Raw genomic sequence first — 27,691 nt, 5'->3', positions numbered from 1 at the left:
TAGACATTTCTTCATAGTACACGTTAAATTATACTTTTCCTTCTTTTCTAGTTCAACACACAATACGCCGCCTACAGCTTTTATAATATTCTTTCCTATCTATAATACGTAGTTTACTAGATAAAACCCTACTAATAAGTCCGTGTAATAACTGCTTCTTACAAGGTATAAACTCTCCCCCCCACCCCATCCAGATTATTATTCTCTCTATAATACCGTGCAAGCATATCTCTCCGTTTATAATACATATACGTTATCAGTCCAAAATCGGCGAATCAACCGCAATCGCGCCACGGAAATAACGCGATCAATCTAACAATGTCCTATTAGCTATATAGATTATTTTGTTGTGAATTTCGAAAACTGGAAAGTATAACGTAACCCAATGGTCTCGTGCACGCAATATATACGTACGTATAAAGAAATGTCAATCTGCGTAATTGTGTCGATGCATGATGTATGTATGCGTGTTCGTTTTATACGCAGCGATCGCTCGCAGTTGTCATGTGAATAATGCAATGATAATGATAATAATCATAATTTTAGTAGTAGTAGTAATAATAATAATAATAATAATAATAATAATGATAATAGTAGCAATAATGGTAATAATGATAAATTTAATAATAAAATGTCAAATATAAAATATTTTTCACTACATATATTAATGCTTTATTAATTTTCATCGCGACTGCGTTATACTTTTTTTTTTTTATTTTTTTTTTTAAATATTTTTTTCCGTGTTTTTCTTTACTGCTGCAGGGTATTTTGAAACACTACGCACAACATTCAATATATAATAATAATATAATAACTATATGTATAATAATGCATGTAATATACATTATATAATTGCTATACTTTTAGGAAATATTAATTTTCATATTATTACTGAATTTTCTTAATTCACTTTATTTTCATTTCATTTTGCTGTCAAATTTTTTTTCTCCCTCTCTCTCTCTCTCACTTGCTTTTTGCATTTTCGTAAATCAATTTTACATCGCGCGGTGTTCGCGATTTTGTTTCGGATATCCGAGTAAAATGATCGACAGAACGCGCGTATAAACCTCTGTTAAAGAAACGAAAATACCTTAAATTTCAATATTATCAAACTCCTTTCCTTTTTCTTTTTTTCTTTTAATCTAGTTTTAATGTTATATTTTTATTTAGTTTTGTCTTCATGCTCTCCCTCTCTCACTTTTCACTCTCCCACTCCATCGTTCGTTCTTATATTAATAATAGTTATTATTCTGAAATACTGATTCTAGATTTGGGGTGGTTGCCTCGCTCGGTTATCGCAAATATACGTTCATGTCTACGCACACACACGCAGGCACGCAAACACAAATTAAATGTAATTATTATTATATACACGTAATAATGTCATGAGAGGTGCGTCGACGTGGCATTAACTATAATGTTAATATTCCAGCAATAGGTGCCTCGCCATTATAATGGCAAGAACAATAATGATAAAGATAATATATCTATAATACGTATATATATAATTTATACGGGTAACTAATATGCATATTCATATCGTGACTCTCATATGTTTTTACGTACGCGGCGAAACTTTTATGCATATTACATACTAAATAATGATAGAATTTTGTTTAATGGGAAACGCGTCGGTATATGTATATATATATACACACACATATGTATATATATTATAATCATGGTTACATTTTTTGCGGAGCAAACTGATAGCGCCGAGTGAATAAAAATAATGAAAAAAAAAAAAAAAATTAAGGTAAAATAAAATAAAAATCGATACCATCAATTGTATCAAGTTGTACAAAGTACACAGAGTTCGAATTTTTTGCCACCAGTTATTCAGTAACCAACAATAGGAAATATCTGTTCGATAATAAACTGCGTGTTACGGGTGCACGCTATTCACGCGAAATTCGAATATTCACTGCCAGCACACGTCGTGTACATAAGTAGCCTTTTATGCACGCGATTTCAAAAACACGTTAATTAAAGAAAATTCCCTGCAATTCGTACCCGCGTCTCAACTTTCGAACCCTAGATAACGAACAAGATGCGAGATACGATTGGGTGTAATAAAGTGTCGCGAGCTCCGATCAGTTCCGGAACGCTTGTATACTCATTTATATACTTCGTCTCCTTCGCTCTTTATCTCCTTTTCACATTCCTTCTCTCCTTCAAACATATTATATCGTACTAAAAATCAAACGAAAGATTAATTTAGCGGAAAAAAGTACAACAACAATAAACAAAAATAAAAGAAAAGCTTTTCTATGAGATCGAGTTTGTAGGCTGAGAGATGAGCTACGTTGTTTTCTTTCCCCTACGTCGTATAATGCGTAGGTGTCGTTATTGTTGTTGTTATCGTTATCGTTCATGTTGTTGTTGTTGTTATTATCACTATTATTATTACTACCACTACCACTACTACTGTTATTGTTTTTATTATTGTTACTACTACTAGCATAATTATTATTGTGGAATATAGGTATGCGAAATTAACTGCATTAAATTGTATACATAGATACTAGGATATATGTATATAGTTTTTTTTTCCCTCGGGTATAAATATACGAATTTACCACGTACATATAGTTAGAGCGTGTTATTATTTCTTTAAATATTTCTTCGTCCCTTCCACCCCTATTCGCGTCTCTGGACCGCACATCCGCTTCCTCCCTTGCATATATATTATACACCGTAATATTATGCGAAAAGTGAAACAATAACTTACGCATCTGTTCATCAAATGTTTCTATTACAAATATTGTGGGTTCTCGTTATTATTTTTATTATTATCGTTGTCGTCGGTGTCGTTGTTGTTATTTTTTACCATTATATCAAATTTCCCTCTGAATCCAAATGTACTATAGGCGGAATTCGAGTTCTATGCACAAGTAACCAGGTAATGTGCCAGGTTACGTTTGCTCTTCGTATCGCTATGCGACACTCCCAATCTTATACGTTGCAAAACCAGCCTATCAAAATGTGCACGGTAACGAGAATCAACATTATTCATGTATCATCACTTACTCCGACTCATTTTATGTACAGCAGTGGTTTGCAATAACGTCGATAGTGATGATAATGATAATAACAACAACGAGAACAACAACAACAATAATAATAATAACAATAAAAATGATAATAATGATAAATATCTACCAATAATCTCTGTCGATTTAACTTTTATAATGTTGACGCGCGTCGGTTTTCCATGTTAAAAATTGAAAAGCGCCCGCGTTTTGTTTACCATCGTCTACGCGGAGAATAAACACACACCGGCGAAATATAAATCACGTACCGATCATCCGTTGAATTTGAATATATATTTTTATACAATAAAATGAGATAAAAAATCGAGATATAACAACATTGAACATATTATAATAATACTAGCGCAGTAATATATCGGATACATCAATCAAAGAGGTATATATATATATATATATATACACATGTATAAACCTAAGACTGTAAACCCCAGACGTTTTTACCTATGACGGAAGATTTTTCGTTTAGAAATTACAGCCGTTCGAAATTGGTTCATAAAAGTGCTTCATCGGATTGCTATCGGATTGGCCAATTTCGAACGGCTGTAATTCGCCAATGACAAATTACCTATTAAAAGTAAAAAAAAAAAAAATAAACGTTTCAGTCACACATTGGTAGCCTACGGGGGCGATAGTCCTGGGTCACCTTGTATACATGAGAATATATATATATATATATACACGCAGGTATATAATATGTACGCCTACACGCACGTCAAAGTACACGAGAATCCGTAATTTTTTTTTGTTTTCCTTTTTTTTTTCGTTTTTCTGTTTCATACTATATATAAGCAAAAATCTAATTTAAATATAATAATGATAATATACCTATTCAATAGAATATAATAATATAGTAAATATAGTTAAATTAAGCAACAATGATCATCTATTCGTCTATTTATTATATTCATTCAATATTCCTATATTTTATTTATAATTCCCTTATACTTTAGTTATTATTCTTTGAGATATGTATCGTAGTTCATATCATATATCATAGCGTTTCCAATCTACAGTAATTAATGGAAAGTCGGACTGTGTCGCCAATATTCCCAGTTTTTGCCGTTACTATTTTACTAATTACTTTTCATTTCCCAATTTATTATCTTTATCCTCGTTGTTGTTCCCCCCCCCCCCCCCCTCTCTCTCTCTATCTTTCCGTCTGGTCAACAGCGTGTTCGCGAGTTCAACGTCTTTTTTCCGTACCTTCTGCACCGCTTAGCTTCGTATTTCAATGCCGCTGTAAACTCTGTGACAATTCATCGGTAAATATGATATGTGGCGAGTTGGTGTTTCGCGAGTGAATTTTTTTTCTTTCTTTACAATTATTATTATTATTATTATTATTATTACTATTTTCATTTTTTTTTACATAACCCTTTAAGAAAATGGCAGTTATCGGTCACAGCCAATGGCTATTTATATATTCATTATATTTTATGTCCTTAATACGTATAATACGATTATCATTATAATATTACTTCGTGTTACACATACGTTTTTTTTTTTTTTTTTTTGTTTTTTTTTCAATATAATAAATTACTTCTTAAACGAAGGTGTCGTCAAAGAGAATTAATATCGTTAAACGAGTCACGCAAATTCGCCACATATTATATTTCATACGATTAAATAAATCTTAACCAGTCTCGACGATTTTTATACGCCCATTTTAGTATATACGAAGCATTTCCGATTTGTTACAGGTGTACCGGTAAAATTTATAAACGCACTTTGTGCACGCGTTATGATACGCATAGTACAATGCTGTGTAAATGTCACGAGTATTTTCGAACGGAGAAAAACTGAAGTCGCTAATGACGAACGTATTGGGGAATAAGAGATTTCATGCATTTCCCTGCGGGATCACCGAAAATTGCAAACACCTGTCAACTTCAGAAGGTTTTACACCGTCGCGTTTTATATTCTTGTCAATCCTTTTTTTGTCTTTGTCATGCAAACCCCTTGACGACGGGATACTATTTGCATTGTCTCTCTCAATTCATTACTCCTGGTTCTTCGCAAAAATTCAGCAAGTTTGACGAAATTTAAAAGTGGTCTAGGTATCCTAACCTCTTTCTATCCAACTCACAATCAGTTCAAACGCAAAGCCAACGAGTCTTTCCTATTGACCACCTTTCTTCTTTTTCAGTAATCAAAATAGACCGAAAGCTCATCTGCTTTTTCATAAATTAATGTTATCATTAATATTATTATCAACGCTGTCATTATCATTATTATTATTATTATTATTATTTGTTTGTCGTTCATTATATTATTAATATTATTATTTATAACTAGCTGCACCTAGATACGTACAAGTTGTATAAGCAAGTAAGTCTCACCGTCTGATGTGACGCCGAATACGGACGAAAAGTATATAAATGAAAGTAGAGATAAAAAAAAAAAAAAAAATCACCTCCGTAATTAATAAATCGCATGTCAGAACCTCGGCCAAAGTGAAGGCTGCCAAATGTTTAAGCTTGTTAAATTTTTAATTTTTTCAAGCTCAGCTTATTTTATTGTTGTTTTCTCTTATTGTTTGGATTCCTTGCGGTTTTTATTAATTTATTATAAAATCATTGTCTTATATTCTTATTATAATTATTATTGTTGTCATTATCATATTAATTAGCGTTGATCACTCAGGCAGGGATTTCCCTCATGTCTAGCGGAGATTCTAGACAAACTATCATGCCACGTAGTTGCCTAACAATCGAAGCTGCTCAGTAATATGTAGCAGGGGTGAAAATAAAAAAAAAAAAAAAAAAATAATGAACCGAAAAACGAGAGGAAGTTGAACGAAAAATTTACCTTGCGAAAAGAAAATAATAAATATGAAGATAATCGCCGCGTATCGAACGTATCCACTATGAAACGGGTCAAGTTATGCCTAAAGTTACTCTCTTTCTCTCTCTCATTCGAGAGACATTGTTTTCTTCCTTTCCTTTACAAGCATTTGTGTGCGTGCGCGTGTCATATATATATATATATATTTTCTATCAGAGTTTCACTCTTCGTCTTTCGACGGTGCGTGGTTATTACCATTCTCTAACCCCGTTGTAGTTTTCCCCACGAGCATCGGCAACCACCCTACGCCTCGTCATCTTTTTTTTCGCTATATACTTTTTTCGTCACTCTTTTCAAATTTTTTTTTTCCCTATTCTCTTTTTTCACTTCAATTACACGTAAAAACTTCTTTTCGCACGCGCGATACGTATAATAATAATAATGTATAGAGATACGAGCATTTTTTTTTTTTTTTATTTTATTACTGTTAATTATTTGTGTTGTTTTTTTTTTTTTTTTTTGTTTTTTTTCACCGTTAATCTTTTAATTACTAATATATATTATATAATCTTATAGATCTATATATGTATATATATATATATATAATATATATATAATATATATGTATATACACGTATACGTATATATATATATATATGTATATATATATATATATATTGAGAATTTTCATTGTTCATCTAAATTTTCACTAAAACTGATTATATTAAATTTTTTTTTCTGATTTTTGTATCATTTTCTTTGCATTTGCTCATTTCATTTTCATACTCGAGTTCAGACTTATATATCGAAGTAAACAACATAGGTATCATATCATGTATGCATGTTGTGTTTTGCGTGAGTGATGTACCATACATATTTACTACACCTATGCGTATGTATATAATGTATACCTATACAGGTGTCGAGTCGGATGATCATTACTCTGGCACAATCCTACCTGTATACATGTTACTATACGTACGTATGCATGCACGCTTCACGACATCATCACATCGTTTCTGCCTTAATTAAAATTTAAAACATAGAAAAAATATATAATCCACTTTTGCTTTTAAACTTAAATAATATGCGACTTTTTCTTGTCTTTTTTTTTTTGAGTTTTTTTTTTCCTTTCTTTCATTCTTTCTTTTCGCGTATTTCTAGTATGCATTGTTCTTTCTCGCTCATCTTTTTCGAGCATCCATTTTCTGACACATACACATACACATATATACATATACACGTACTGTATATAATTGGTGCAATAATGTAAAGAGCTTGGGTGCTCTGCGAGGGTAACGAGAAGAAAAACGATCATCGATGTTGTGGGAAGAAAAAAAAAAAAAAAAAAAACAAACAAGAAAAACGTCATCACTAAATCACACCGATAATGGCGGGTCAATTACGCGCGCGCACACATACACACACACAAACACACAAATATAATAAATATATATATATATATATATATAGAGGTAAATATAATTATGAAGTCGTTAGTTTCTATGAAAAACAGCGTAATATATAATTTACGTAATACGCACACACACACACATGTATACATACATACATACATACATACATATATATATATATAGACACACACACACACACGTTATGTCATGTTATTAATATACTATGTGCATACATACTTAGATATTATATACGTAGCGGTAAAAAATATTTCTTTCACCGATTGGATATTATTCGAATAATGTTAAGTATTCTCGTCGGAGCTGCAAATTGAGCATTTTTTATATACGTTTACACCATTAGCAACGAGTCAAAGCATATCTTAATGACTACTACCTTTTTTCTATTGAAATACTTTTATTTTCTATCTGTGTTTTTTTTTTTGAAATTAAATTATTATTATTGTTGTTATTGTTATTAATTTTATTGTTATTACCGAATCATTATCATTATTTTTATTCCATTTTTTTTTCAACTCCCGTCATTTTCCGTCGAATGGTTTGTTAATTTGCCTCGTTTAATTCATTTCATTTTTTTTTCTTTTTTTTTTTCCTTTCTTTTCTCACCCCCAAATGCTACTGTAAAATTATATCATCTCGCCGACAAAATAGGCGAATTTTAGCAAATGTGGCTCCGAAACAGAAACTCTTCGTCATGTTATCTTTTCAACATTGAATTTCACCTCTTCGTGTAGTTTTTGTCACGTTCGTATAAACATATGCATATGCAAATGAGTGTTTTGTGTGTGTGTGCGTGTATGTGTGCGCGCGCGCATATATGCGTTTAGCAATCGGGGGGGGGGGTATCAAAGTTCTATATACATATATAATACGTCTCTCTTCAAAACGAAAGGTCTACATGCATTAAAATTCTAAAATATTCATTAATTATCATTAGTTATTACTTGATTATTACTCTAGTCAAGAATACACTCACGGGTTAAGGAGTGAGATGAGCCCGTTCGCAGCCTACAATCCGTCCACTCGTGATCCGTCACCATTTTTTATATCAACAATAGTTTACAGTCGTAGTTTTCCTTCCTCTAGCCCCCTGCCAAGTGTTCCGTTACACCCGTCCGAAAAACGTCATCCCCTCCATATACAAAAATCGACAGACGCGCAAAAATACAAAATCTAAGACTCATCCGACGAAACATCGTGCACGTTTCACATATACAATTTAATATCTAACACGTGTACGTGCGGGGGTGTGTCATACTACTCGTAATTGTCGAACCATGTATGCAATTTCATAATAATCGGATACATATAGATATATATATAATGTTTAATACTCCGTGTGCGGAGGGGACATGTGTGTATAAAGAGCGTCATAAACGTGTGACATGTATAGTCGACGATCGTGACGGAAGCGGGATGGTTAAAATACAGCGATCGTGTTGCCGACGAGTCGCACTGCACGCTGCAGCTTATTTCACCCTCATTAGAAATTGTGTGTTCGAGATGAGGTGGAAATGAATTGGAATAAAATAGAAAAGAAAAAAGGAACAAGAAAAAAAAAAACTATCCGTACCGTGTATACAAACGATATGCATGTAAACAAATAATGGGTAATATAAAAAATAGATTTAAATGGAATGAAAAAATCGAGATTTTCTTTTAAGCTGACACATGATCGCTATTTTTTCAATATTATAAATATAACGTACAAACCGGCCGGATCAGGAAATAATGTACAACAACAAGTAAACAGCGGCAGTGCAACTCCACGCGTGTATAATAGAATAGTAATATACGGTAAGAAAAAAAAAAAATAATAACCTGGATTGATTGTAGTTTTCGTCAATTTTTTCTTGTTTCTTCCCATACATATATATTTTTTCTCTTTTGACCGCGTACGTATCGGTACGCTTACTGCATCGCCAGATCGTATATCTTATTGTGAGAGTAAGGGAAAAATTTAACATATAATAAAAAAAACAAAAATAACGAAATCCGGTTGAAGTCAAAATAAAACAACTAATAAAAAGATCAGGGGCAAATATAGATAATGTCCGTTATTAAAAATTACCATTACTTGAGTGTTTATTATTGCTGTTATTACTACTACTACTACTACTACTACTACTACTTCTACTAATACTATACTTGTTACGCTTCGCCGAAGCCTTCCGAGAGAGGAAATTTTCGTGAGAATATAATAAGAATCGTCGTAAGTAGACGTACCACCGAAGTAATGAAAATACAGTACACTGCTGTACAAAATAATAATAATAATAACAGTAATAATAATATTAATAATAACAACAACAACAACAACAACAACAACGAGTTGTTAACCCACTATCCACGGCAATGTAATATGTCAACGTGATCGTCGCGGTTGTCGTCGGCGTTGTCGTTACTGTAATTTTTTTTTTTTTTTTTTTTTCAAACCACCTTATTTTATCATATCTATCGTAATATTACATCGTATATTTAATTATATATTTCGTTGTATCGGGTTGTGGCGGGAATTTGCAGCGACGGTTCATGAAGTCCCCCTGCAATCGGTATTTTACATATACACATATATGCATATATTGTGTGTACGTTTCTGTGTGTGGCTGTGTGTCTATGTACATACATACATATATGTATACATGTATGTATAATTACACGCATATCCATACATAATAATCCAATAGTATTCAGTAATTATTATTGGCAGCAGCGTTGCGAAGGCTATGCGATATATATATATATATATATTAATAATTATATTATATATATATATATTAATAATTATATTATATATATATATATACATTATATATATATGTGTGTGTATACACACACACACACACATACACATGCGCATGTATACACGTATATATACATGTGTAATATGCATACATATTTTTGAATTCTGATAATTTTTTTGTTCGTCGCTTCTAGAAAAGGAATATTTTACATTGTGCGCGAGTTTCCATTGCTCGGAGGCAGCATTCTCATTATTGTTTATTGTTTAATGATTTATTTTTTCAACTTGCTGTATTCATTAATATTATTATTAATTTTTGCCTCTGCCAGAGGGGGGCAGGGGGGGTTTGCTTCGTGGTGCTGGCGATGGGAGGCTAGTTATTTGCCGTGTATCGTATATATCTCTCCCTCTTTCTTTCTTTCTTTCTTTCTTTCTTTCTTTCTTTCTTTCTTTCTTTCTCTCTTTCTTTCTTTCTCTCTCTCACTCTCTCTCTCTCTCTCTCTATATATATATGCGTATGTGTTTTTGTCGTTTGCTTATTATTTACTGTTGTTGTTCTTTCGTCGTGAAAACGAATTTTACAGCGTACATTATAATGATTGTTGTCTTGGTCAATGTTTTCATTATCACCCGACAACAATATCGCACATGATGATTGGATGCTATATGTGAATACATGTATATATAATATACCCTACATTACAAGTATGAATATAATCACACAAACAGCGTCATGAGAATCTCATAATACTATTATATATCTCAGTTATAGGTACTCGTCTCGGCGATGTTTGTGGTATTATCGATAATAAACGTACAAAATATAATTATAATCGAAACTAATAAGAGGTAAGAAAAGAAAAAAAAAAAAAAAAACAACGCCCAATCGAACCGAAACGAGACGCGACGTAGCGCGGTGCAACGAGAAACAACAACAACAACAACAACAATAATAATAATAATAATGAAATAAAAATAGAATTATAATTTTTACTCGAACGGGAAGTAAAAAAAAAAAAAATAAAAATAAAAATAAAAAAAAGAATAAACAATCGTAGAGGAAAATCGCTCGACAAAGGTTATACATACATGGCGAGGGATGATTGGAGGGGGGTAGGGGGGTCGCGTCCTCGCGTCATTTATGAGAGTATGCGGAGAGCCTGAAGCACCGGTCGCGAGCAGACCGGACAGCACGGATTGGGGCTCTCGCAAACGCGGTTGCCACAGTCAAGGCAGAATAGATTGTGGCCGCAGGGAACGAGGGCCGCGGTGACCTCCTTGTCGCCGCAGACGACGCACTCGCGCCTGCCGATGCCCCCGCCGAGGAGGGAGTCCGTCGGCGAGGCCGGGCTCGCCGAGGCCGGTGGCGAGGGTCTCGAAGGCAGGGCGACCCCGGGGAAGGACCAGATCGAGGAGGCAGCTGCCTGGGACTCGAACGACGGGGACTCGCCGAGGCCCTCGTCCCGCTCGAGGCCCGCGCCCCAAATCGCTACGAGGTCGTTAAGCCCTGGGGCCCCGGAGCTGCTCGAGGAACTGCTGCAGCTCCCGCTGCTCGAGAAGGCGCCGCTCGAGCCGTTCGAGCCGTTGGAACCGGGCGGATCGAGGCAGCCGAGGATCGAGCCGAGCCCGCCGAGGCAGAGGGCGCCGAGGAGGTCCGCCTCCTCGAGTCCTGGGCCCGATCCGGTCCGGAGGGCGATGTGGGCCTCGATCTCGCGCCTCGCGGCCTCGACGCTTTCCGGGAGTCCCGTCACCTCGAACACCGGCTCCTTGTCCCGGCTCGGCGTCACGATGTAGGTGTGCGTCTGGTGCTGGATCCTCTTGATCGTCGCCCCCTTCGGCCCGACTACTAGACCCACGACCCTGTAAGGTACTCGAACCTGGATTGTCACGTGCCCCGGGACTGAGGCCGGAGGTCCTGGAGGGGCGCCGAGCAGAGCTCCAAGCGAACTCTTCCGCGACGCCCGGATCTGCGAGAAGTGCTCCGCCGCCGAGAGGATCTCCCGCTTCGCCCTCGCCACGTCCTCCTTGCGCCCCGTAACCACGAACACGGGCTCCTCTCCCCGGACCGGCGTCTTTATGTACGTGTTCGTCTTCGCGCGGAGCGCCTTGATCTTGCAGCCTGGAACAGGAGAAACGGATTGCCGAACATTAATCTCTCGTCGTCATAGTCGTGCTTTTCGCAAAATTTACCCACAATCAGATTTAACGGACAACCGATTCTCTCTCATCGATTCTCTCATATTCGGTGAAAAACGGCGGCGGGGGCATTACACGTTGATACGCGCAGAGGGAATGGTGAAAGTTGGCGAGCCGAGCGAGCTTTGTGCCTTTGTCGTCGTCTCGTGCAGGCTGGCCATCCTGACCACGTGCCAAATACTGGTTGTAATATGCAGGCGATGAACTTTTGTTCAGGATAAGAAAATCTCGAATAATTGAAGGAGTGGCAAACTTTTATCCTTGACCGCAGCCTTATCTCGCCGACTAATAGAATTCGATTATAACGCTTGTGCACAGTTGGCCACTCAGTTTTTAAATTTTCATCACTTCCTCTCGATGCATCAACAATAAACGCGCCCCGTTGTCCGAATCAAAAGCTACGTTGACTGAGATAAAGCAGTTTAAAAGATTTTCAAAAATGTTATCGAATGGAACGATGAATCTGAACAAATTCCATTAAATCAAGCTAATTCGAAGATACGTCAACAATTTGAGAAAAGTTTTTAGGTAAATGATTGTAACGTTCGAAACGATCAAACTCTGGTGGTTTAAATCCCATTCTGATGTTATTGGGATTACTTTCCTCGACGTAAGAATCACCAGAGACTACAGCAGATTTCTCGATCGTTTTTATAAGCCTAAAACATTTCAACAGACTAAACCACTTGAGCTTACTCATTTTGATCGTTCTGATAATGAAACGCTTTTTCAAATTGTTAATATCTTACAATTCGCTAGCGTTATTCGCATTTGCTCAGATTCGTTTCAACTACACACCAGGGAGTTTTACTATACTGTTGATCCTTCTCTTTTCCGATACTTCGATTAGGATGGTCGAGGCCATTCATCCTCAACGAGAAGAGAAATATTTTATGTGACAAATTTGTATAAATTTGTATAATATAAAATATGTCGCAAAGTTTCAAGTATTTTCACAGAAATATCATTCGTATAAACAGGCGTCTGAAGCGCGTTGCAAGCATTACAGGAACAAAAAAAATGACGTAAAGGCTATTAGGCATTTACTATTACAAATGACTTGTACGCAAGTACAGATAGACGTAGATGTAATCTTAAAGCTGGGGAGTGATGCCTAAAAATATACCCTGTACACACAGACGTCGAAGAACTAACTGTCGATGTACCAAAATACCCGCTATATTAGGGAAGAATAATAGAAACAACAGACGTTGGTCTCAAGTAAATCAATCCACCTATCTATCCGCGTGTATCATATAACTATCCATCCGTCCATTCACGCCTGCGTGTTTAACGTTTCCAAAGATATATCGTACGTCCAATCAGCGACTGACATCATATTTGGAAGATTTTTTGTTTATTTATTATTCCACTCCTCTCCCTCGCACTGATTCGGAGAAAAGCAAACATTTGTCCCGAGAATAGTTTTCTGATGTATCCAAATTTAGCTACAAGTATGGTTTTATCCAGATTACGGTGAAGTAGCCGTGTTATTTCTCATCGAAATTTCAACGGATGCAAAGGCATATGATTTACCCATTTTCAAATTCATGTTACTCGGAAGCAAGCGATTTTGCGAAATATTGAGCATATCGAGTCATCCGTGCTCGTCTTTGTTTCGAAATGAGCACATTTCGTTGCAGAGATAATTTCTGCACGCAAGAAGAACCACTTTTTGTTTCATTTATTGCGGAAGTACTTGACCGGTACCTGAACGCGGTCGGGTAAAAAAAAAAAAACGCCGAGGTCAATAATTAATACAAACCAATTGTGTGCCTGCACTTCTTGCACCGAGAGCAATTTTCAATTTTTATTTACCATACAATGATCGTCAACTATTGTCTAGGTGCAAAATTAAAATGACATTTCTAGCGATATTCTTTTCGATTGTTCAAACCGTTACTGTAACGGCGCGCATTTTACTAGAATCTTGTAGCAACTGTAACAATTGAAAATGTTCTAAAAAAAATTCTCTAAATTCTATTCCCCGGTTTCTGGGATTCCTCGATTCCATGGTCGGCTGGTCTCTCACTTGAAGAAGATCCCGATCCTCGCAGGATGCAGTTTATATGGTGTTATAAAGGGAGCCGAGTATAAGTAAGGAGGTCTCGACCCGGTCTATGGCTCGCAGACTACCTGGCCTTGAACGGGCAATGCAGGTGAACCACTCCCTTCCCGTCTCTCTTGCTCTCTCGTTCTTTTTCACTCTTTCCGTCTCCCCCGTCCTTCCCCCACCGGACCGTCGACTCGCTCACTCACTCTCTCTTTCTCTTTCTCTTTCTTTATTTCTATTGTAATTAGCTTTAGGTTATTATTGGTTTTTTAAACTATCTTTTGTAATTTATGCCCCAGGTGTAAACTGAATTTCCGTCTATTTTATCAAGTACGTCATTTCCTCCTGTATTCGTGTGTTTACTTTTACGCCATCTTGCACTGCTTTATTGATTTCCCCAATTTGCCTCCTGTATTATAAATATTTCAAGCGATCCGAGATAGCGGACTTGTTAGATCTCCGAATTGGTTGCCGTATTCAGGCCGGTGTATGGCCTCCTGTATTCTAAAGCACGTGTATATAGTGAAACGCCACTCCCGTTGTCCCCATTCATTCATAACATTCGTATAACGCACCGCAGTGCCACAGACTATAGACTGTTTGTTATCTTATACATATACAATATATTTACGTACAGTATGTATGCAGAGGAGCGGAGTGGAGAGAAAAAGAGAGAAAAGCCATGCCCTGATATTTTGGTGCGGTCGTACCGTGCCTTATAGCTCCACGGATTGAAGGTACCTTGTGCATGCTTACAGGTGTTTGTGACCAGGCGCACACGCATGTACGAGATCTTTTACACCATCCATGTGATTGCACGTGCGGGTCAATTCGATTCCAATTTCATTCAGATTCCTTTTGCAACGATTATGAAGGTCTTAAAGACGCTGGCATCGCCAACAAAGATTTCTTGAATTACGTGGTATATGTACTGCTTTTAATGGTTTTTAAAAGGTGGCGCCGTGCAATGTTGATCAACGTTGGGAGTCAGACGAACTTTTCAACGAGTCGTTTTCGGCCCATTGTATTTTCATCAACACACATCATTTTCTAATTTTCCTTCCGTTGTAAATAATACGATACCATCCCACCTCAGTGATTTAAATTATTCGGAAAGAGAAATATGGATGATGACGAACTTGACAAAATTTATATTTTTCAACAAATAATACGAACCGTGGAAGTAATGCGACGCATACATTATTTAAGTTATGATAATCTTCAAACTATAATCTCGAAAATCCGTTGAAAAAAAAACAAAAAACAAAAAACAAACCATATCCTCGTAACACTGTGTGAATATTTTGTTTACATCTCCCTTCGTCCAAAAGAACGTAGAGAAAAAAAAAAAAACAAAAAAACAGACAGATGTACGCCAAGAGCTGGAAGAACGGGTCGGTGTGATTCACGTGCATATAATACGGTATATAAGGCGAGCGTACAACAAAAGTAATGAAAAACTATACATCTAGAGCCAAGAGTCTCGCGGACAATGGCCACGCGGAGAGAGCCCCGCGGGCTTCTTCGCGTAGTTGGTCGTCGGACTTCTCCTTCGTCCGCAGGTCCCGATTCTCGGGTCGGTCGCACCTCACCTTGGCTGCGGCCCTTCAACCGTCTACGACCCACGCCTCCTCCCCCTCCTCTTCGCCATGACGCTCCGTCCGCTGCACTATTCTCCGATGCACGTTCACCTGCCCACGGATCCCTGCGTTACCCACGGCGCGACTCACTCTCCGTCTTCCTCTCGTCTTCCTCTTCCTCTTCTCTCTTCCTTCTCGTATGCGGGACGGGGGACGGGGGACGAGAGAGAGAGAGAGAGAGAGAGAGAGAGAGAGAGAGAGAGAGAGAGAGAGAGAGAGAGAGAGAGAGAGAGAGAGAGAGAGAGAGAGAGAGAGAGAGAGAGAGAGAGAGAGAGAGAGAGAGAGAGGCTGGTAAACTCTCCTGCAGTCCTGGTCTTGAATACTGCATACTGCACGCTGCACCGAATGCCTAAGCTTGGACTTCTCGAAAAGTGGTCGCTCTGCTTTCAGAAAGAGAGACGGAGAGAGACGGAGGCTCGACGATGGGAAGCACGCGATGGATGATCCCAGCCTGTTAGGTTTGGACGCCAACTCTTCGCGTGTGTAACATAGAGCCACCACCGCCTACGGACGTGTGTGTGTGCCTTCTGGTTAAGCCCATTCCATCATTTCGCTACTTTCTTTGAAGGTTATTTAGTGTTTCCGGAATATGATCGTGGTGATCACCCCTTGTGCTATGACTTCCTGACCCATATTTTGTATTTTTCAGGCAACAGTTTATATATGAGAGAAACGCGAGATTCCTCAACTTGTAAACGTTCGCATATGTTGGTGAATTCTATAGTTGATGAAAATTTCCGAGAATCAGGGTAGGTAGGTACCGAAAGGAAACTGTGAAACTCAGCAGGCTGAATACCCGACTCTGTGCGTGCGAAAAATAATTCAACTCTTACAGTATTATTCGTTAATGCCTCACTCCTCGGGCTAACTTGTTTTCGGTTCGAAAAATACTACTTTGATTCTATACGAATTATGTGACAATGCATCCTATTCTCTCACGCCAGTCTCGGTCACATAATTCGTATAGAATTGAACTCGTACATTGTTTCGGACCGAAAACAAATTAACCGGAAGAGTAAGACGCTAATGAATATTACTGTACGCCGAAATGGTACATAAAAAAAATTTGCATCAATGCGTGACATCCATAAACCGCGTTTGACAGCTGAAACTCGAGATGGCCAGTCTGCGCATGAAAATTCGAAAAAGCTCACGCATGCGCGGTTGGATGTTTAATCTGCTAAAATTCGCCATTTCCTGACGGTATAGTAAACGAATTTATAAACACGTGTGTGCAGAGAGTGAAAAATGTGATTTTGAACGAGCATCGCCAGAGTTCCGCTGCATCGCTCCGATCGACCAAGTCGCATCTGTATCCGACCCAAGGTTGAACTCGTTGTTATTATTATTATTATTATCATCGAGGAGTTTTCTTATCTCCGACAACCTTGTCTGTACGTTGCTCGGCGGAGCACGATAAATGCGCGTATATCCGATGTAACGACAAGCCGTGCGTTGTTTGTGTGACGAATTAAGCAACTTCAGTTCCATCGCGACGCAGTATGAGAATGAAATTTGATCGAATCTTCAAATTGTGGGAACTGCTGGTAGTTAGCGATACGAGCGGCGAAAGGGAATACAAAGAGGAAATAGGCCAACTAAGCTGGAAAAGCAGAAGCGTCGTGGGCGGAAGGTCGGGACGGGGCCAAAGCTGCAGCGAAACAAAGAAAAAAAAAATCAAAAGAAAAAGCCTGACCACGCAGATCTTCTACGTCGAAACAGCATAGAGAACCGAGCGATTATGCTTCTCGGGATCGAGAGAACGCCCATCGAATTCCTCAACGGCCTTTTCAGTTTCTGACCTGAAACCGCGAGAGATTCTCGGCTTTTGTAGTCCTCTACGAAGGGCAGAGTGAGTGAGTGAGAGAGAGTGATAGAGTGAGTGAGAGAGAGAGAGAGAGAGAGAGAGAGAGAGAGAGAGAGAGAGAGAGAGAGGAAGGTAGGGAAGACAAGAGAAGTGCACGGTGCCGCGTTTTCACCCGGAAAGCCGAAGGAGTCGAGGAAATTTGTTTAGGACGCTGCTGCAGGGAGTTGAAACAGTGCCGCGCGATAGACGCCCGCCTCTCTTTCTCTCTTTCTCCGTCTCTCTCGCATCCGAGAGAGCGTCGCGGCCACTCGGCTGTCCGCCGTCCGGTGGACCACGCGAGGCATGCAGGCAGCAACGGCAACAGCAACAGCAACAGCAACAGCGGCAAGCAGCGGCAGCAGCCGCCGCGCTTCGCCCGTTCTCAGGCAGGTCAGTGATACTACTGCGTCAAGTTGAAGGCCAACACCCCCACAACGCGTTGCTCCGGCTCTCGACAGCGCCGAGGCTGCGATCCTATATATGTATTATAAATACGAGCGAAGCCCGATATCTCGTGCTCGCCCCGATCGTTCCGCTAAGTCACGAGATAATAACACGTGATAACCGACGTGTACGACGAACGACGTGCGACGATACGTATTTTGTATTGAACGGTTAGGATTTAACTGTAATTATGTGTATATAATAACAAGAATCGACTCGCGTTCGATTCGAAGGCAGAGAGAGAAAAGAAGGGAAATAAAGAAAGAACCGGCCAACTAAACTCCATTCGTTGAACCGGGAACACTTTATCATCGATCGCTTTGCGACATTGTTGACTGGTCCCCACGTGACCGTAGGTATAGATTCAATGGCACGGAAATTGGTAAACAGTGAGAAATTCATGAATTTACGTAAGATTCTCTCAATATCAGGTTATGAGCGGAATGAATGGCTGAAGCAGTAGAGACACAACAACCGATAATTCGTTTACAATGTCTGCATGTGATCAAGTTGAAATGTGACGATGAGTACCGTTGACGTAACGAAACTTTGACAAAAATCTTAGGTACTCTTTTGCAAATGTCAAATGACTTCGAAATAGTTGAGATGGCAAAATCCGATTACGATATGCTTTATTGATGTTTTCTTAACATTCCAAAATTTCGAAATAACGCGTTTTCCGAAAACTGCACCGTCAATATTACGTAACGAATTTCAACCTCATTCCCCACGCATCGCGAAATTCATGATATGAACAATGGGAAAAAAATTTTTTGCAACGTCGTAGATGGTTTAAAATTGACAAACAAGTTCTTCTCTCTTACGCACTATACTATTCTAATCACAGAACAAGAATATGCCGCGCTTATCGCCAGATTCAAAAACTTCTCCAGCATTTACTCACGGACATTTAATTCTCGTAACCTTTCGTCTTAAAGTCGTACAAAGTGTGAAGCAAAGCCGGGCAATAAATTACAGCATTTACATTACAACATTCGGGGACGAGGCGCATTATGCGCGATGCCAACGGATATTGTGACATTTGACAGGGCGGGCCGACTCGGGCTGCAGGGGAACCCGGCGGTTGACTGACCAGCAGGCTGTCATTGACCGCAGGTCACCTCGGAGCAATTTGAACAACTCGAAGACGACGCTGGTATCATCGCTAATGGCATAGTGCCACGACGCCGCTTCGCAAATGTTCCACAAGCAAGGCTCCGTACAGGCATAGGTGGTAGCATCCTCGGCGAGGCCCGCCATTATGGACCCCAGCCGCAGTGCGTCCGTCCATCTATCCATCCCTCCCCCTCCCCCCCTTCTTCGCCCTCCTCCTGCCTTTCGGCAAATACGCTGCATATCGCGGAGCAAGACTGCTGCACGTTGCGTGATATTACTCGTGTGTTTTTTCGTTCTTTCCTTTTTCTTTTCACAGACTCTATGCAGATTGTATATATCTAAATGTGTGTGACAAAATATGTACAGATTATGTGCGATACGCGGTGTACGACGGTTTCTTTATGGTCGGAATTAGGTGGATCATTGTGTGAAATGGACTTTGATAAATGCGCGGATCGAATTACGGGTTCGGCAAATATTGTGAAAAGGCAGCTAATTTAACTTTACAAGTTTTGCGCAGTAAATACCGAGCTACCCTAACGGGAATTCAGAAAATGTGGACAAGAGAAAGTTTTAGAGAATTGGAGAGAGAGAGAGAGAGAGAGATAGACAGAGACAGAGCTCTTCAAATTTTCTTGGGTAAAATTTCACCTCTGTCGGAGTGGCTCGGTTTTTACTCCGAAAGACTGACATTTCGATCCGCAAAATTTCGAGAATACGGAGAAACTGAATCAAAGATGTTTTCTAACGGTTGCATTTGGAGTCAACATTTTTCTTCTTTCAATTCATCCCGATGATTCTTTCTCAGTAGCACAATGAATACATTTGTAGAAAAAAGAAATGATAGCGAAAAAAAAAAAAAGGAAGAAAAGACAAACCACGGTAAGGGTTAATATTGTCATGTTAAAACAAAAATTCTAATTGATTGAAAGTACGTTATCGCCGTTCTTGAGGTACGAAAAAACAAACCACACCAAAATCCTAAACTGTACAGGTATAATCTTGTGAAATCATACAGACAAGTTTTATAATACGGGTTTGTAAAATTTCTGTTGTAAAAAATGTATCACTTAATCTCGTTTGCCATATATTTCTCATTATTGAAACCGTACAAGAAAAACGTGGGATGTGATATATATTACTGTCTTAGATTATTGCAACATTTTTTCTTGCTGGAACAAGGTCTGAAATTTTACAGTGCCCCATACCGTGTCACTCATTTCTGATTAATTAAGTAACGTGTAAAAAAAATACAATTTTCGAGAATAATCTAAATATAAATAATAACATATTTGTTTTCGTAGATATTGAGAGCTCGGCTTTAGCCCGCTTGTTCGAACAAAAAGTACGGGAAGATCCGATTTTGCTAAAATTCGGCTTCAGGTTGCTCTAACGTAAAAATAATAGGTATACAAAAATTTTAAGATAATTTGCTAACCTGCAAAATTATGTTCGTGTAAAATAATAAGGTGCTTGCAATTATTTTAGAAACTTCCTCGAGAAACCGCGTTGAGGATATTTTTTGCCACTTCAGATTTAAATAGGAAAAAGTCACCTGCAGGGAGTTACCTCTCATACACACGTGAGTTGAACACATCGGGATGATTTTTTTTTTTTTGTGTTTTTACAGCAAAAACAAATATTCGAACCTTGGTTGAGGCAAAAAAAAAAAAAAAAAGAAAAAAAAAGAAAAGAAAAGAAAGTTCATCGCTCTGATTTGAAAGAGTCTAATTTAGAAGCAGTTTCGATTTTCGAACGAATCGGCACGGTCTCGGGTTCGTTGGCGAGCACACGCCAGGGTTCCTTATACCCGTCGACAGAGAGGCCGGAGATTCTTGTTCTCCAAATAGATCGATGACACCCGCAGGAACCATCCGACGCTCCCGCTGTGCTCCCTTCGCTCTCTTCTCAGCGTCGCGGTGGTGGTCGCAGACTCTCGCTGCAGCGCCCGGTTGTCGCGTTTATCGCGGATGCAACCGGCCCAGAAGCGGAGGGACGGACGCCTCTGAAATAACCGCGAGTCCGCAGCAGACGACGGAAGAAGACACGCGGCCGCGGTGCATTGGACGCAAGAACGTGGGTAACGGCAGCCACGCAATGTCCTCGACTTTGTTGTGTGCGTGCGAGAAGAAGTTAAGAACGACGCGACGCGACGCGGACGCACGTCGGTGGGGGTCGACACTATATTAAGATTGAACTCCACTGACACCGACGCCGTCACCGTAGCCGCAGCCTCGAGAAACTAGCGGATATTATTTATCGAGCCGTAGGTGCAGTCGTTACATCCGTATGTCGGGTCCTGCCTTCGTTAGTTACATCGTGACAGGCGTCGGCGATTACGCCGATGACTGCCAAAGTGCAAAATACTCTTGCAAAACAACAAACGTCGTAGTTTTATATGCACCATAAATATACCATAGAGTAGTTCGTTTCAACCCTTTCAGTCACGGTGGGATGCTCAGCGTCCTGCCTCAAAAATTTACGTGTCCTAGCCTTTTCACACTTTATTTACAACTTTATATGATCTTTGTTACTTTTCGTAACTCCAAAAACCCCCTAATTACAAGTTTCGGTCAGAATCGTCGACTTTTGATAGTTTTTTCGATTTTACATCCGCTATATTGGATCTGCCATCTTGTATTTAAAATTATCAAATTCCGACTTCAGATTCGTGATCAGCGACTCCGAAAACCCCCCAATAATAAAATTCAGGCCAAAATATTGAGTGACTGAAAGGGTTAAAGCAAGAACACTTTTTTTTTCATGTACCTAACTGAAGTTAAATTTTCGACGAAACTTTATAGATCCGAACTTCACGATACATTGATTTTTGTTTCAATGTGCTAAACTTGCTGTATATAACAGAAAAAACAACAGATTTAGATCACATTATGATAACCATCCATACTTTATGTACACCGGGTTAAGTGGTGGAAATTATCGGCAGTACAAAAGTTGTGAAAACTTCAAAACTTTCTAAAAGAGCAATACTCGAAAAGCTTTACAGTGGAAACTTTTTCTGCAACGGTTGAGAAAAGTCACTCGTTCTACTTTGGCAATAATAAAAAAAAATGTTAATACTTGAGTTAATTAGTGCAAAAAATTGGATTTCAAAGAGCCCGTAGGTAGACCAACACATGCTTGCAAGTTACATTGAGGAAAAAAACAACGCCTACGAAGAGGCAACCCGACTCTCTACTTGCCTTCTGACGGCATGCTCGGTTGCCTATCAGTAGGCGTCTTTCCCCATGGCGAAAGGAATTGTAGGCATAATATATTCTTCGTGCGGTGTTCCCATAAAATAAAAGTATACAACAAAGGTCCGTAAACACGTGAATTTATCGATTATACGCAAATATTATTTTACTGCTAACGAAGATATTATTTTTGCAAATTGCACAGAAATTAATCGCAGAAAATAGGAAATGGAATTATTAAAGGCGTGTAACATTTAATCATCACTTTGAGATCAAATATTTACTTTTATTTAGAATGTAGACAAATATGTGCTCGAATATGTGTATGAGATGATTGCAGCAATACAGGAACTTTTCGTGGCTCGTATTAGAATAATAATAAAAAATAAATAAAAAAAAATACGATCTTGTCTTTGATCTGGAATTTCAACGAAGATCCTCAACGAACCCAAAGTTTCAATTGAATCTTATAACGAATTCACGTTACCATCGTTAGATGTACAAAAATTACGAAAAGTCGAAGCGTTCGGTTCTCGACGTTTCGATAATTCTCCCCCTTTCCGATCGAGAACTCCGTATCTTTTGCAACCCCGGCGCGCCTGTGGGGTTCCATTATATTTCCACGGGGTGATTACCGAAGGGACGGCAGACAAACACCGGCTCCATGCGAATGACTCAACGTTAGGGGTGTATCAACTGTGCCATGGTCCTAGCTACAGCTGTCGCGAGAAAAGGAGAAAAACGAGAGAGGAAGACCGAGTGATCGGGAAAGGGAGAGAAATATTACCAGAGCCTGAGAATATGGATGGTGAGATTGTATCGATTCCGAACCCCGCGCAGCGCGAAGGCCTCGTGTATAATATAAATAAAACAGCATTGTTGGGTATACATACGGGTAGGGATAAAGGGCGCGCGTGTGTGTGTGTGTGTGTGTGTGTAAGCGGCGAGCGGAATATCAGACAACCACCCTCTAAGCTCCAAGAGACTGGCGCGACGCATTGTCGCGTGACGAGTTGAATTTTAACATAACGACACATTAGGACAAAAATCGTCACGTTTTGCGATTATTCTAAAGTAACTTCGCAGGCGTTGAGTTTCATGGACGATATCTTATTTCGATTTACTGCAGTACTTAATCCCGCAGATAATCGTAAGGTTGCGCAATACCGATTTTGCCTAAAAACACTTACGATTAGCTACATCAACATTAGAAAGTTTAAATTCATAAATATTTCTCTTCTTTATTTCTCTCTCTTAGCCCTGTTTAGTCTCTGCTCTTAGAATATCCCTTTCATGTTTTCTAATTTCCCGTTTAATTACAAAGCCTTTTGTCAAATTGTTAACATCTTAGCTCGTGTTATTCAAAGCTGAAATTCATTTCTATTATCGTTGCTTCATTCGCGTTCACAGTGATTGTCAAAAATAACATTGTTGGACATTTTTTCAACGTTTTTTTCTCTTCTACCACCTTTTGATTCATACTCTGGGTTCTATTACTGTTTAAAGCAAATAATATTAAAAATTAGTAACACGATGGCGGTAAAGCTCGCGTGGCTAAAAAAATTTCTCATCGATCACACACATTTTTGACCTTACAGGGCACTCGAATTTCTCGAATCGTCGCATATATTTCCAAGGTTTGTAAGGCTTTCCGACCAGGCCTTGATCAAACTTTCCTGTCAGGTTCAAGTCAGACTTTCAGACCTCCTAGAGGCAGGGAGCTAACCTTGTAATTGTTCAACTGTGATCGCTGCATCGGAGCTACCGTCATATTTCGGATTTTTTTTTCCTTGACGAACTTGATCCAAAAAAACGTCAGTAAATATCCACTTAACCTTATTTTCTCTCGTAAAGAGTGCGGACCCGCACGTCGCTCGTAGTTCTACAGAGCTCTTCAAGTAAAGACTGAGGAAGGGGGAAGAAATTTGAGTCTCAACAGATCGTATGGTAGCAACAAAGAGCCACATGACACTTTAACGTGCCTTTCTTCATCCTTTTTTTCGTCTTTCGTCTTTGTTCCGCGAAGCTTATATCACAAGAGTAAAGCAGGAAGCTAATGTCCGACAAAATTCAAACGTCGTGATAATCTTGCAGACATTTCTTAGAATATAATTCAAGTATCGAAGTATGCCTAGTTGAACATATGGTACAATTTAAGAAAAAAAAAAAACAAGCTAGTATTAGCTTAAAAATGTATAAATGAACGTAATTTCATTCATCGACTTCGACTTTGAAAAAGGTTTGCACTGAACATTGTTCCAGTTTCATTTACCGTCATCGATATGTTCACGTAATTTATCGAGGAAATGTTTGATACCTTATAAAACATGTATACTGATTATTAGGCGGGAGAATAACGTAAAAATGAAAATAGAACTTTTAAAAACAAGTAAACTTTTCTATTGGAATGATTTATCTTCCCACATTTATAATGTACTACCAAATTTTAAAGATTTTTTCAAACAAACAGGAACGCAAAAAACATTCGACATTCAGTGATACAATATCGAGCCTGCTGACCAAGGATATTTCAGGTCGTTCTTGTGCGTCTTATTATACGATATGGAAAATGAATGCTTGTTTGGCGACAGCTTCGTACCTCATACGTAACCTATATGTATCCAAAGTACGCGAATCTAGCCAAGTAACCTTTAGCAAAATAACATTTTGCACTTACCTAAATTAAACTCATAAAATAAGCAGTATAAAGATAACTCAATGAATTTCGGAACGTTCCTGCAATCCGAAAATTTCTCCTTATAAACCACAGTGTTTAAATCACGTCCCCCGCATCTCTATCTCATCATTTTCAACTCACTTCCTTCTTTTATCATTCGATTCTCGCTGCAGAGGTACAGTCGGATTCTCTGAAGTTGGCGATAATACGGGCCGCTTCTGACCGACGGTTATTTATGGATTCCCTTGCCGGGCAGCAGCGGACACAGCTTTAGCAGAAGGGAACAAAAACCAGTCTCTCTCTCGTCTTCGCCTTCGCTTTCGCCGTACTATTATATACCCTCGCACAAGTGTCCGCAGCGCATTTTCCAGAGTTACGTAAATCGGTGTGTGCGTGCCTATACGCACATATATCCAGGAGAAAAGAATTGAATCGATTTGTACGCCGAGCTGTTAACCACTCCCAAAATATGCTGGTGTATTTACAACTGTTCGTAAAAAAAATTTCACCCGACACTTGAGTGCCGAGGGAATAACTTTGAAATGTTAAATATACCTTCCAACACTCCGTGACGAAGTCCTGCGAAACTTATCCCGGAACGGTTGAAATTACAATTAAAAATTCCCTAAATCCGACTTCAATGATCCGGCACTAAATTTTTAATGAATCGACCTCGCGAAAATTTCAGATATTTTGATACTGATCTCATATTCTTAATAAGTACGCTATAACCAAGGTAATGACGAGTAAGCATATCCAACCGCGTGCTGGTTTACGCTTATGGAACAGCCTTTGTCGTGCTATATGCACGATCCGCAATACAAGACGATAGCGATATCGCCCGCCAGGTCTGCTCGAGGCCTTGAGAACTCGGTGCATGCTCGGTTCGACCAGGCAGTGCGAATAACTTGCAAACCCGAGGAGGTAGGTTACGTGCATTTAATGCGCCGCGCACGTCTTGCAGTTTACTTATTTCCCTTCGCATCAACGCCGCGTCGCCCTCTTCGAGTTCAGGGTAGTTTCGGGGCAGATGGACAACAGGATTCGACTCTGCTGCTATTCGTGTAATACCGTAGCAGAGAGATATTTTCTGCGATATTTCAAGCGATAGAAGTGTACACTTCGTGCATGTTCTTGAGTATTAAACAGATAAAATGGGAAATGTACATTTTGTGTTCCCATTCTGGTGATGCTTTAATAAATTGGCGCAACGTACGAGAAATGAAAGAATTATTTTCTGCTATTTTACGATTAGTTGGAATACCCGAATACGATCTGTATAGGTATACCATTCAAACGAGCGTTCAACGTTCGATCGATAAAACTACTGCATGCTGCAGCGGCAGAAACACACGTATGCATTTATGTACACACGCGTATGTTGTATTTACATACAAACAAGGGTTTCGAACTATACTCGTATATATGGTATATGTACTTACACGTATCCCTCCTATACCTACTGGATGATCACGTCTAAAATATACTATACGCAAACTTGACGTTATGCAGCTGTAAAATCGTGCAGAGCGTTTTATCACCATATTTCAAAGTGGGAATCAATTCTAGATTACATCATGCATTCATTACGGTGTATTTGTTGGCTGTAAGGCAGTCCGTTTCTACGCACAGCGCTGTCGCTAGATCGTCACAAAGAACAAAATTCCCCAACTTTTCTCAAGCTGGATAAAAATAGTAATCATACGTTTACTGTCATTGTCCATTTGATAGGGCAAACAAAAAGGGGTTTCTCTGTCTCTGCACGTGACGCAAAAACTGTTTCAACATGAAATCCTCTGTTTTTCTAACAACCCCCTGAACATTTCATCGGAACTCCGGATTCCTCGGACTGCTTTCCGGGCTGCGGTTAAACCGATAGTGAAATCTCATCGCGCCATCAGAAAAAAAAGACACCTTTCCTTTTCGAATTTGTCGTGTCAGGGATAGGGCATCGCAACTCGATGTTATCAGCGACGACTGAGGCCAAGGTGAACGGGATGCGAGCAGGGCTGAGTTGATGGTATAGGTTCAACGGAACGATGTTGGAAAGGTGGTAAAATGAATAGAAAATGGGCTGGCGTTTTTCTTTTTTCCTCGGTTAACTTGCTGAAATTGACTACATATCGACAAAAATTGTTTAAAAAGTTAAACATTCGAATATGACCCCAGAGCTTGGAGGACTCCGGTAAAAATTTCCTACGGTATAATACACCAGTGTAGAAAAAACCTCGGGGTGTCGCGTGCGATCTAGAAAGTAGACGGTAAATTCTTAGAGCGACAAGAGGAAATGCGGCAATGTATTGATCAAATACGGAGCAACCCTTAAACGTGACCGCGACTCATAACCCCGCTTTATATTGACTTAATAGTGAATCACCGGTCGGTGTATGGTTACCTCGATATAACACACACGATCAACGCACCCCGTGGTAACTTTCCCTGCGAGAATTGAAGTCAAGTTTTCCCGCTTAGGGTTCTATCCTGCCCGCTTGCCTGACTGACTGTCCAA

At 39.1% G+C, this 27,691-nt stretch overlaps 1 protein-coding gene across 1 annotated transcript in view; it reads right to left on the bottom strand.

Annotated features, from left to right (window-relative positions):
• Nucleotides 1-10,231: 10,231 nt before the first annotated feature.
• Nucleotides 10,232-27,691, bottom strand: part of LOC107218274 (RNA-binding protein MEX3B) — a 42,032-nt gene continuing 24,572 nt past the window's right edge. Inside the window, exon 2 of the mRNA XM_015656100.2 lies at nt 10,232-12,132. Within this exon, the coding sequence (XP_015511586.1) occupies nt 11,153-12,132 (980 nt within the window). The 3' untranslated portion in view covers nt 10,232-11,152. The remainder of the gene's footprint in view (nt 12,133-27,691) is intronic.

This window comes from Neodiprion lecontei, chromosome 6 (assembly GCF_021901455.1).
Source record: "Neodiprion lecontei isolate iyNeoLeco1 chromosome 6, iyNeoLeco1.1, whole genome shotgun sequence".
Lineage (NCBI taxonomy): Eukaryota > Metazoa > Arthropoda > Insecta > Hymenoptera > Diprionidae > Neodiprion > Neodiprion lecontei.
Note: the sequence above shows the minus strand (reverse complement) of the source record. Positions and strands in the feature narration are given on the sequence as shown.